Below are 13144 nucleotides of genomic sequence, written 5' to 3'. Positions count from 1 at the left end.
AAGACTTTTAAACCTCCATATGTTCAGCATTTCAGGTCAAATATCATCTATTCCTGCTGCCTTTCCACATTTCAGCCTTTGATGGCCTTTTCTACTTCAAGTATGGATATGTGTTCCTGACTGTATGCCTGTTGAGTGTTTTTTTTACCACTATGCTATCACTACATGTTTCATTTAGAAATTTTTCGAAGTAATTACTCCATACCTCAGGGATATCTTTTTCTCCAGTTTTCATGTCCCCTTTATCAGATTGATAATGGGGACATGAAACCTCCTTTTACAACACTCTTTCCTCCATTTCTCAGCTTCTTCAACAACCTCCAGAATATATTGCCACCTTCTTGATATTAATTTTCTATGTTCTTACCAAAGTCCTCCCATGACTTTTGTTTAGCTAATTTTACAGTGTTTAGCTTTCTTATACTGTCTCTATATTTTGTAAGGGCAGCAGCTGACTTATTTTCCAGGAACTTTTGATATGCTTTCTTCTTTTCATTCACCACCTCTTTAACTTCCTGTGTCCACCATGGAGTTTTGATTTTTCTATCCTTGCAGATAACCTCACCACACGCCTCTCTGGCTGAATCAATTAGGGTTTTCTTCAAGACTTATCAATGAATCTCCAAGGTTTGGTTCCTGTTCTCAAACTCTTATTTTTTTCTTCAATAATCTTCGTGTATTTTAGTCTACAGTTCACATCTGAGAGCTGCTCAACTTTTATTGTCTTTAAAACTTTCTTACATGTTATTCTTTTCAATAAGAAATTCAATTTTATCCTGCTCAAGACTAAATAGTGATCACTTCCAATTTCAAATCCTCTGTACACTCTAGTGTCCTGCACCAGGGAGAAAACATCACTATCAACAATAACATAGTCAATGAGACTTTTCTTATTCCTTGCCTCTTCTCTCCATATGAATGTTTGCACACTTTTATGTTGGAACATGGTGTTAGTAATAACCAGTCCATGTCCTGAGCAGAAATCCAACAGCTATTTGCCATTATTATTAGCTTTGCTCTTTTCTCCAAATTTTCCCAAAATATTTTTGAATGTCTGACAATCATTTCGTACTCTGCCATTTAGATCCCCAACAAGGACCAACTTTTCCTTTTTCATTGTGTCAGTTGCTTTCTCTAAAGCATCAAAAAATTTCCCCACTTCTACCTTAGTAGAACCTTCTGTGGGACCATAGGCACAAATAAGTCTCATTGTCCACTTCCTCATTCTGATATTTGCCCACATCACTCTACTTGAGACTGCCTGCCATTCAAGAATTTATTGCTCAGAAAGATCTCACCAGTTTGTCTTTTTTGTTTCAGTCACCCCTATTATGTCAATCTGGTACTTATCTAATTCCTCAGCTAGCGTCATTTCTTTGCCACTCAGACTTCTTATGTTGATAGTACTGATCTTTAACTGTGGGGATGTTGAGTTAGGGTGTGTTTGAGGATCTATCATTTTTATAGCGAAATATAGGAACTTAAATTTTGAAATTTAGCAGACAGCTTATGAGAAATAAGCTTTCTTTCATGAGAACGAAGGGTATCTGGATTGCCTTAGCTTGCACTACTTAAAAGACAAGCTATGCTCAGGTGCTCACTTTTTATTAGTGCTTAAATTAGGTTTCACTAATCTGACAACTGTTGATTCTCATTAGTGAACCAATAATTCAAAACAGACTAATAAACAGTTCAAAGTGAGCAAAACCCTCTGTTCAAGAGACAAAATAAAAAGACGAGTCTGACTAAGCTTGAGTTTTAGTGCAAACCAGGGCAACTCTAATGCTAAAGGCTATATTCTCATAAGCTCTCTGGTAAATTTTTAAACTTAAGGTTCTTTCTATAGAATATGGATGGATTCATAATATCCCCAATTTTAATTTCTTACTTATGTCAAACTGAACTCTTTCGCTTCTATACTTTAGTAATTGATTATGCACCTACTCAGAGTTTGCTTATGTTGAATGTAATTTTTTGATATAAGACTGCCATAGTATTAAGTTTTGCTCTTTAAGTTTCTGCCTGGTCTCTGATGAGAACTAACAGTTTGAAATGGCTATTAGGCCAGTGAAACTTAATTTAAGAACTAATGAAAGGTAAACATATTGACTCCTGGGCAAGGTTTGTCTTTTAAGTAGTGTACACCAAGGCAGCTCTCTCATACGTTGTCTGATAAATTTTGAAACTTAGTTTCTTTCTATATTTACTAATTCCTTTTATTATCCTATAGGGAATAGGAGAAGCCTTTTAAGCCCTATCTAACTTTTATAGACTGAGGAGAAAGTTTAATCTTGACCAGTATCCTACCCGAGATAACTGCCCCAGGACAATGACTAATTATAACTGGCATCCAATGAAGATATGGCTGGCTAGGCCCACACCATGGTCTTTAATACAGTATATTATTGTCTGAAATAGTCCACACCAGAGACCAACTAACTCAGTAACCAGTTCAAGAAAGAGTTAGAAAAGTTCTTCTGGTCAGCAACTAAATTTGAACTGACTTCGGGCTGCAATAACCACTTCTACAGAGCTATACAAGCATTTTTATCTATGGCTATAAAATATGGACAGGTCAATAACATCATCCATATTAATAGCATTTATAATGTGAGACAAACTTTCTATAGTTTATTATTTAGGATTCTTTTAAAAATTTGTGTACAATGTTCATAGCATCTTATCCTGAAATTCATGATGTGGCTATAAATATTCAGGTAGCAAAACTTAACATTTATATAAATGACGAAACCAAAATATTTTATAAAACCTAACAATTGTGTAACCTTGAATTAACTCTCTCTCTCTCTGAATTAATCAAAAACAATGTTTCATATGGGGGGGGGGGGGTATTAGTAACTTCCTGTCTACAAGTCTCGTATACATACTATTAACCTTGGCTTTTTCAGCTTAAATACACAATAAATACTTTTATTCTACAGACTCATGCCTCAGAATGCTAATTAACCAACTATGTACAGATAAATACTACAATATACCTAACAGGCATTTTTTTTTTTTTTTTTTTTTTTTTTTTTTTTTTTTTTTTTTTTTTTAGGTATATTGTAGTAGTTTTTGTTCTTTAAGGGTGACATTCTGGTTAATAACTGTATCAGTGATTTTTAGGGCTGTCTGCATTTGTTTAAAACAGTGTAAAGGATGGTAAAATTGCATTCTGAAGCACATAGTCTGTAGAATAAAAGTATTTATTGTGTATTTAAGCTGAAAAGGCAAAGGTTAGTAGTACGCATATGAGACGTGTAGAGAAGAAGCTACTAATACCCCCCCTCCCCGCCACATACCAATGGGCTTTTTGTAAAAACTATACATGACCCATTTTGAAGAGTTCTTATCCTATGTCATAGTACAGTGTCTATTATATCAGGAATGTCAGCAATATCTTCCAGAAGATTAACAGTTGATACTGTCAACTGTTTTCCAAATTCAATAATTTTCACACCAGACTGAGTTTCATCTTCAAAATTGAAAAGAATCAAAATTTTCCACACAACAAAAATAACACTGACACCTATCTACATTTTGATTCTAATCAGCCTTATGTATCCAAGTCAGCACTTTTACAATCAATTGTGCAATAATGACTCCAAAACCTCAAAATTACTTCTGATAACAGATTCTTATCACGCACTCTTCTCAACTGATTTGGGAGACATCAACTGACACACTGCCCAAAATCTATATCCATAATCAGAATGAAACTGATTTGATTAATCAAATCTGCAACAGCTTCTAAATTATACACCATATGACTTCATAGTGCAAATGTATGAATTACACTTTCCTTAGAGTGTAATTTAAAACCACCACTGTGGTTCAAGAAAAATAATTTTTAAAGAAACTCAGCTTAATAATGTGGGATACTGAATTTGTTTCCATTTAATGCCAATGCAAATAATGGTTTTTTAAAAGAATAAATTAAAAAGCAGTATATTTTTTTCAACCACTGCATGCAATGGAGAAATAAATACATTTCCAAAAGGGCTTCACCAAGTTTCTCATGCACTCAGAATTCAATGTGAGCACAATTATGCAAGATAGATCACACTCAGTATTAGGTTTGTATCAAGTATTGCGACCCAGCATTTCTCTCTCTCTGCAGCTGATAAGCCTCTTATGTATATTTCACACCTTTTCCCAATAGTGTCCTTTATAGACCTTTGAAAAAAAAAGGTCTATAAAGGCCTTGGGGAGGGGGGTGTCCGAGATTCAGCATCAGGGAATGAGTATCCCTTTCATTAATGACCAGGAAATCTGAACATGATAGATGAAATGATGCGGTGGCTCAAATTTCTGGTTCCTTCAGGTATACCCCCCCCCATACACACACAAGTAGATCATGCACTAGTCTTTGGTGAATCATGTTCATACTGATTATCATAAAGATTGTTGCTTCCTCTCTACAAGAGAATTGGAGCTATAGTCAAAAGAACAAAAAAGTTTCTGTAACTTCAGAATCATGATCTCAGCAACTTAACTTTTAGATCATCTGAAGTTTATAAATACATAGGTTTAATTTAAGAAGCAGGCTCATTGTTAACTTCCTTAGTAAATAGAGGCTCTTCTGAAATGCTTCACATATTCATCCTATACCGCTTTCATCATCAAATTCATAATTATTCTATACACAGGGGTGTACAGAATAATTATGATAGTATTACATGAAAAGTTATATCATTATTAACTTCTGATAAACAATTTTCCTCCAAATAAATATGTTATCTGACAAGATACCAATATTTTCAAATATCTGTCTTTTAAGGCACTTTTTACTGTATCAATCCATCTGCATCTTAGTCTTCCTCAGGTTTTTTTTTTTTTTTTTTTTATTACCAATCCGACAAAGAACAAGTTTTTTTTGCTCAGCTTTCACTCTCGCATTCTGTTTAAGTTACCATACCACCTGAGATGATCTCTACTGACACATTTCTGAATGCTAACAATGACAAGTTCTTTCCTAATATCCTCGTTTTAAATGTGATACTGCCACTGATGCCATCTGTACACTCCACTGTTCTTTCTCTGAACTTTTATGTCAGAGGTGTCCAGTCTTTGATCAAGTGTTTTATTTCTCACCCAGCTCTCAGAGCCATAAGTTAATTGATTGAACACTGTCTTGTACATAGCTAATTTAGTGTTTTGATTAATTTCTTTCTTCTTCATATAAATTTATTCAGCTGTCTTCCTACCATACCAGATTTACTAATTCTGTTGTCTACTCCCATATTTAATTTACCATCTTCACTAAAAATTGTGCCTAAATACCTGAAATGTTTTACTTGTTCTATAGGTTCACCATTCTGAATACAATTCATGTTTTAAATGTTTCTACCTATTTTCATTGTCTTTTTATTGCTGATTTTCACACCAAATTTATTACAACAGTTATTCAGTTTACTCAGGGAATCTTGCAGATATGTACTGGATTTATTCAGAAGTATAACATAACTTGCATGAAGTAAAGAGCTAAGATTAACATTGCCAATTTTGATATCAGATTTAATACCACTTTCCTTCATAATGTGATCCACATAGATAATGAATAACAATGGATATAATGATTATCCTTGTTACACACATGATTTTACAACCCATCTATCTTCTCATTCCTCCTTCAATTCTCAATGCTGACTTACAGCTTAAATACATTATATCAAAAAATACCATGTATTGCTTGCTATAATGTCCCATTTATACCATACCTGTAGCGATTTAAAGAGCATTCTTCTTGGCCCCTTGTCATATGCCTTTTCCAGATCAACAAAACTTAAAAAGAAATCCTTGTTATATTCCCAAGATTTCTCAACTATTTCTCTTAAAGTGAAAATCTAATCCTGACAACCTTATTTAGGTCTGAATCCAGCTTGTTCTTCACCAAACTTCCCTTCCACGATTTTTCTGAATGATCTGCAGGAATACCTATGTAATCGTTGCATTCAGTTCTATTTCCCTTTTTGAATCATCTGGAATTTGACTCTCTGATCAGGTCTTCTGAATTATGCAATGCAGCCAACGTAAAAACGTTTATACCACCATATAACATTTATTTAAGGAATTTAAATTAAAAATCAACATATTATCTTGGTGAATATGTTGGGACCTCAGATTATAGACATTAGTGAGAACCGGCTATCAGAATCAGACATACTAACTGGTACTGAGTGCAAAGGTTACAGTATTTTTAGGAAGGATAGACAGAATAGGAGAGGAGGGGAAATGCTGCTAATGATATCGAACGACTTGAATTCAGTTAGCATTGAGACCTATGATTGTAGTACTAGTAACAGTATTTCATGTGGCAGCGAATTTGAAGCCATCTGGTGCAAGGTCGAATCTAACAAGATCAATTACATAATGGGGTGTTGTTACAGACCAGGTGGATCGGTTGCTAGTGATGAAGAAATGCATCACCAAATAGAGACAATGGGAGCAAAAATTGTAATCATAATGGGAGACTTTAGCTATCTAAATATCGACTGGTAGCAGTAAAATCTCATGAGAAGAATGAAACTGAATTTATTGAGCTGTTGTGAGACAACTTCCTCAACCAGCATGTAACAGAAGGAACTCAAGGTCAAAGAGTGTTTCAGTTAAAGATATAACTATTCTGTCGCTGGCTGGTGACAGTGATCATGTGATATTCACTTGTGAAGGGATTAAGTTTATGAATGTTCCATTCAGAAAAGGTTACATGCTGAACTACTAAGCAGGAAATTAAGACCAACTGAGTTTTTTTTTTTTTTTTTTTTTTTTATTTCTTTTTAAAAAAGTCACCGATTTTCTTTTGCTTCTTGGAAGCTAAACTTTCTTCGAATGCTTCTTCTCGAAGCTGCATTAGCAATAAAATTTTGTGGAATGGCGTATCATTCTGCTCTGCCCATTCTATACACATATTAAAACTGTCAACTGCTTCTTCGTGTTTTACTTTTTTTTTTTCTTAGAGTTCTTATTCGTGATTGTCTGCTAATTCATTCTGTAGCATCATATTTATAATTTAAGCATCTAATTTGATTTCGCTTTCGATCCTGCCTGTAATCTATTCCGTACAATCTGTTTGTGAAATTTCAACATTTGGATTTATATTTTTAACCAAATTATGCCCGTTTTGAATATCTACTTTTTGTGGATCACTCTAGTTATCTTCGTAAATTCTAGAAGGGCACAGTTTCTTCCATGACACTCGACAGCGGTGATTCATGCCGACAATACAGTATGTCCTGTACAGTATAAAAAAGCAAACGTGAACACACAATAAATCAAAATAGGCCTACAGTGTAACCATACAATTGACGGTATGAAAAAAAAAATATACTGTATTGTAATAACAATAAAATAAATAATAATAGTTAAAATAATAATTATTAAATAAAAATAATAGCACACAAAATAATAATACATAATAAATAAAACTTTTTTTTTCCCTTTCAAACTGCAGTTCGGATTACTGGAGGGTTCGGACTAAAGAGGTTCGGATTAGCGAGATACTACTGTATAATGAATTGGAAGATGTAAATTCTGAATTACCTGTAACTTCAGATACATCGATTCTGAAATTAGTGATTCTGAGATTGCAAATAATGATCAGCATGAATCACGTTATTATTTAAGATTTAGGACTAAGCATTAAAGTTTGTTAGATGTAAGATAAATATTTAGAAAATAAAAATAAAAAAAAATTTCAGAGAAAGATGAAACTGATGTAAAAATAGTCAATTTAAAATTTTCTAGACAAATTTTCAAGACACCTTGTATAAACAAGGCGACTGAATATTTTTGCAAATTGTTTACATTATTAGTTTCAGTTTCATAATATGTATTGTTGGCACTTGCAACGTGCACATTATAGATGCTTTTTTGTCAAAAAAAAAAAATTTATGTACTTACTGGATTTGGATAGTTGTGTTACTTTCAAAAATCTTATTGTGGTTTAAAATTATTAAGTGCTGTGTTTTGTAAAGACATTCTCTTAACGTTAACAGAGACAACACATCAGCCATTATACATAACTTCTTGCTTGCCACTTTCATGGAGTGGGCATGCTCACCAAGGAGTTTGATGGGTGATTGACAGCTGACAGAGCATTCAGTATCGAGGTAACGGAAACAACAAAAGAACATTCGGTATCGAAGTAATGGAGGAAAAACAACAGAGCTAATGGAAGTTTAAGAACGCATGCCAGTAAAATTTTGTTCTTAGGAAATTAAGTTTTTATGTGACAGTTGGGGCATATTAATAGAAGATTATAAAAAAGGAATCTTAGAATTGTGAGCCTTTAAAGTGGAGGAGTTAAGACTGTAAATAAGTACTGGTAAATAAAAGAAAATATTGCGATTGATGTTCTATAGGAATGTTTGAGGAAATGTGATTGAAAATTTCATCTGTTTTAAGGACGCCGGATCTGTTATTTCTACTGGAAAAGGAGACTGAATTTAGCAACTTAGATAAAGCAGAAGAAGAAACCCTTTTTTGCTAATACAAAATTTAACAGTATGGGATAAGAGTACTTATACTTCGGTGAATTCAGAATATCTTATTTCAGAGTCAGGAGGAATAATGTGTGCTACATAAGGATGATGAGAAAGAATTCTATGGAAAAAGAAGAGAATCTTATATTTTCAGAAAAAGGCTTTAACAAAGAAACTGACTATGAACATTTTGTTATCGTGTAAACAAGGTGTTTAGTCTAGTAGATGTGATTAAGTATATGTTAAACAAACCAGTAATAGAATGAGTCAAAGAATGGATGATCTCTAAAGTGTAAGTTTATCTTAAAAGGCCTTGGATCCAGTTAATTAGTTATTGTAGTTATGTAGTTAGTTGTGTAATTTAAATTGAAGTGTATATGTTGTTTTTGTTTTATTAAATGCGTATATTTGGTCTTGGATCAGTGATTTTTCGGATTCTGAAAGAAACAGTTAAAAGTCATTGCACCAATCAGATTGAACCCTTGTGCACCTAAATAAAAACACTCGGAAATAGAAATAATTGTTATAGAGAAAATCTCATAACAAATGAGGATTGATAATAAATAAATTAATAAATAATCCCCCTCTTTATAACAAGTGGTAATAGAGATCAAATCTCATTTATAACAGTAGGATCTACACTTAAACAGAATGGGAAAGGATAGATTAGTAAAACAAGTGTTCTCTGCCAGGTTGGCATAAACAAGACCCAGAGGAATAACAAGATATAGGTGGATTGATACAGTGAAAAGTTCCTTAGAGGATAGAAATATAGGATCTGATAATGTTGGATAATGACAAGTAACAGACTGATTTGGAGAAAATTGTGGATGGGAAGTTGGTAATGATGTAAATTTTTCATATAGTACTATCATATCCCATACACCCCTTGAGGGTACAAGACAGGAATTTGATGATGATGAAAACAGGTGTAATATTTCAGCTCAGCTAATAGCTGAAATGGTGTCACGAATCAAACGGAATGAATCCCACCCTACCTAATGCTGCATGCATGTGCCGTATAATGTTGGAAACATTTTTTTTCATCATTATTTAAAAGCTGGACACCTGTAGTCATTAAGATAACATCTCACAAAACAACTTTGTTGAAGTTCTAGTTTTTTAATCAAACAATTAAAACCAGAAAGAAGAAAAATTGAGGTTTTTATTACAAATTACTACTAAATATACAAGAAAAAATACATACAGCTGGCTTAGGTGCTGGTGGCGGTACCCATTCCTTGGCGATGTATTTCTTTTGTTCATATTTTGCTCTAATGAAGGCTTCTAAAGAGCTTTTTCCTTTCAGTTAAGAAAAATTTATGCATGCAAGATATGAAATAATTGTTTTATTTCTTTGAAAAATTGAATTAATTTTGTTTTATGATTTTACTCTTAAAATATTAATTTGAAGCATTTTAATTCATATAATAATAAATGTTATTTTATGAAATCATCCATAATTTTGTTATCAATTATACCATCTTTTGAAATTCATATAGCACATCAATTCAAATTGTGCACATAGAACAATTCCATAATAAAACAATATAAGAGAAATATATACTATGAGAACTTCATTTGGCATTTTTTCAGACAAGGGATTTGGCTATTATTAAGAGACAGCAAGATTTTCTTTATGCACAATGAGCAAACTAGCAGAAGAGTACAATACTCTAAACTTTAAATATGACACTTCTAGTCATGGTCATCTAGGTTTATTTACTAGATTATGCATGACTAAAACAGTGAAGAAGAACAAAGATGAGGTGCTGTATGCCTATTCTTTGATTTAGGAAATCCACTGATGCAGGGAAATCATTTCACTGCAGAGCTGATGATTTCTAATAAGTGAAAATTTGTACACTTACCAATGAATTCCTGTTATTTACTAAATAATTTCTTCCAGTCATATATACAAGAAAAAAATTGCCAATAAGTGATTGTTAGATGTGTTTTTACTAAAATATAAAAGTACCAATTATGATAATTATGTCTGTTCTCTGTGAGAAAGTTATGTTAGCTTTGTCAGAAAAGTTTCTTAAAATATAGAGCCTTACAAAAATTGTCAAGCTATCAACGAACTATTTCCATACACCAAGTTTGCAAAACATTTCAAAATTATACAAATGGCAACTTTGGCTGGAATTAAAAAAAATGTGTACGAGTCCATTAAAATAATTTTTATTGCTAAACAGACTAGAAATTCTATATTGGATGGATAAAATTGAAAAAACTGATAATTAGGATGTTGATTCATCTCAATTTTGGTGTAATCAGACTAAATTTCATGCACAATTGGACAAAACAAAATTATATGTTACCGCTAAAGTGCAGAAATCAGTTATTCTGCAGATTATCTAGGTATTGTGCAGATTAACTAGGGTGATCCGTTAACGTGCGGAAAATTGTTTCTTTTCTCAAATTACCTAGATAATTTGCACATTACCTACTAAGCACTCATTAAAGTGAAAATAAGATCTTTGCTGGAACAACAGCAATGTTTCTGTATGCTTAAATTCACATAATGTTATTTATTTATTTTTCAATATCTAAAGAATCAAGTTAATACAATCAAACAATCAACAAATTAGTTGATAGAATCAATCATCAATCAATTAAAAAACTATAATACAAAGAATCAAAACGGTTTAAAATATTATTACAATTAAGGAAATGAATTTGCAAAACATATGACACTGGCGAAACCAAACTAAAAGTGGAGGGAGAGGGGGGAAGGAATAGGGAAAGGAAATGAGAGAAACAAACTTTTGAACTTTAACGATACGGAAGCCGTTAATGTGCACATTACCTAGGTAAAATGCGGAAAACTCTTGATTCCGCACGTTAACGGAGCGAATCAGTTAATCTGCACATTAGCTAGGTAATGTGCACATTAACGACTTTCGAGCTTTAGCGGTAACATATATAGCAGATAAAACAAAAATAGTTTCTTAGTTCAATTGTTGAATAAATGATGCAGTATATCCTTGATCCTCACTTCTCTTTGTCTCCCCACCTATCAAAATCTATAATACTTCAACTGCGAATGGATGAAGGAATGAATTCCTGTGTAAAATGCAAAGAGTAAATAATACAAAGAGAAAATGAATTTATTTTACTCTGTATTTTTTTTAAAATAAATTTTTACAATAGTCTGGAAATCCTGGTTTGGAGACTAAAAATGGAACTATTTCAAGACATTTCAGGTCTCCAGTAAACAAGGTGGTGGGCTCACAATGCAATTCATCTCCCATATAATGACACAAAAATAGCTATTCATGGCAGAATTTTAATTTGCAGCCTGTCGGTTTGAATGCAGATACACTAGTCATCAATTAGGTCAACAAAATTTATTTAAAATACAATAGTAATTTATATATATTTAATTAACAGTAATTAATATATATTTATAGGGGTGCTTAAGGGTTAAAGCTGAGAGCAAATCTCAACATAGCCTTTAAAGGAATGCGGAGAACCAACCAGGGCTTCTGACATAATGTCCAATCCTTACCTTCTCGTGGTGCACCGTGTTGAGTATCTACATGGATACTGAATGAACCAGCATGGGCTGGCAATTTTGGATTTAGCCGAACAAATTGTATTCTTATTGGTTAAACCAAAATAAAAAATGATGGTACAACATGACAAAATTTAATGCCTGCTGGGGCATCGTCCGGTTAAACAAGGCCCCCCGTTGTTTTTGCCAGGGAACCACAGCGAAAAGTCAGCTACTGGAACAAATCTGAAAACACACCCCAACTCAACATCAGAGTTAAAGATCGGTAATATCAACATAAGAAGCCAGAATGGCAAAGAAATGGAGCTAGCTGAGGAATTAGATAAGTACCAGATCGACATAATAGGGGTGACTGAAACAAAAATGACAAAAAACAGTGAGATCTTTCTGAGCAAGAAATACAAAATGTTATATTCAGGCAATGACAACCAAGGAATAGAAGGAGTAGCGATAGTATTCAACACAAAATATGAGGCTAATCTTCTTGAATGGCAGTCAGTCTCAAGTAGAGTAATGTGAGCAAATATGAGAATGGGGAACTGGACAATGAGACTTATTTGTGCCTATGGTCACACAGAAGGCTCTAATAAGGTAGAAGTGGAGGAATTTTTTTGAGGCTTTAGAAAAAGCAACTGAAACAATGAAAAAGGAAAAGTTCGTCCTTGTTGGGGATCTAAATAGCAGAGTAGGAAATGACTGTGAGACATACAAAAATATTTTGGGAAAATTTGGAGAAAAGAGCAAAGCTAATAATAATGACAAATATCTGTTGAAGATATTTGTCATTATTATAAAATAAAGTGTTGAAGAGACATTTCAGATGCTACAGATTGCTGATAACCTCACAGATACAGTGAACAGAGCACCATTAGGTAGGTAACAAACATTTTAAAGGTGGTGGAAATGCTTGTTGAACAATGCTGAAGGGAGATCATTCAACCATCACAGATCTAAATAACATAAAAGATAATTGATTGTTGAAGAAACAGAATTGTTATAGAAATTGCTCTGTCAGTTTAAATGTGTCATCGGAAAGGATTCACAGATTGTTGCAATAGATTAAAGTTGAGCTGTAGATATATAAGATGAGTTCTGCTTTATCTCCGTGAACTTTTTTTTTTTTTTCCGTCCATAAACATTT

General features: G+C 33.0%; 1 protein-coding gene across 3 annotated transcripts in view; it reads right to left on the bottom strand.

Annotated features, from left to right (window-relative positions):
* The window catches only part of LOC150095210 (stromal membrane-associated protein 1), a 166750-nt gene that overhangs the window by 108463 nt on the left and 45143 nt on the right, over positions 1-13144 (bottom strand). For all 3 annotated transcript variants that reach the window (XM_090410137.1, XM_090410136.1, XM_090410138.1), the window contains exon 4: positions 9691-9778. In XM_090410137.1, the coding sequence (XP_090266263.1) occupies positions 9691-9778 (88 nt within the window). The remainder of the gene's footprint in view (positions 1-9690; positions 9779-13144) is intronic.

Source organism: Typopeltis vanoorti, chromosome 20 (genome assembly GCF_054136105.1).
Source record: "Typopeltis vanoorti isolate ZY-2024b chromosome 20, IOZ_Tvanoo_1.0, whole genome shotgun sequence".
NCBI lineage: Eukaryota > Metazoa > Arthropoda > Arachnida > Uropygi > Thelyphonidae > Typopeltis > Typopeltis vanoorti.
The sequence above is the reverse complement of the archived record's forward strand: the minus strand, read 5'-3'. Positions and strand labels throughout refer to the sequence as shown.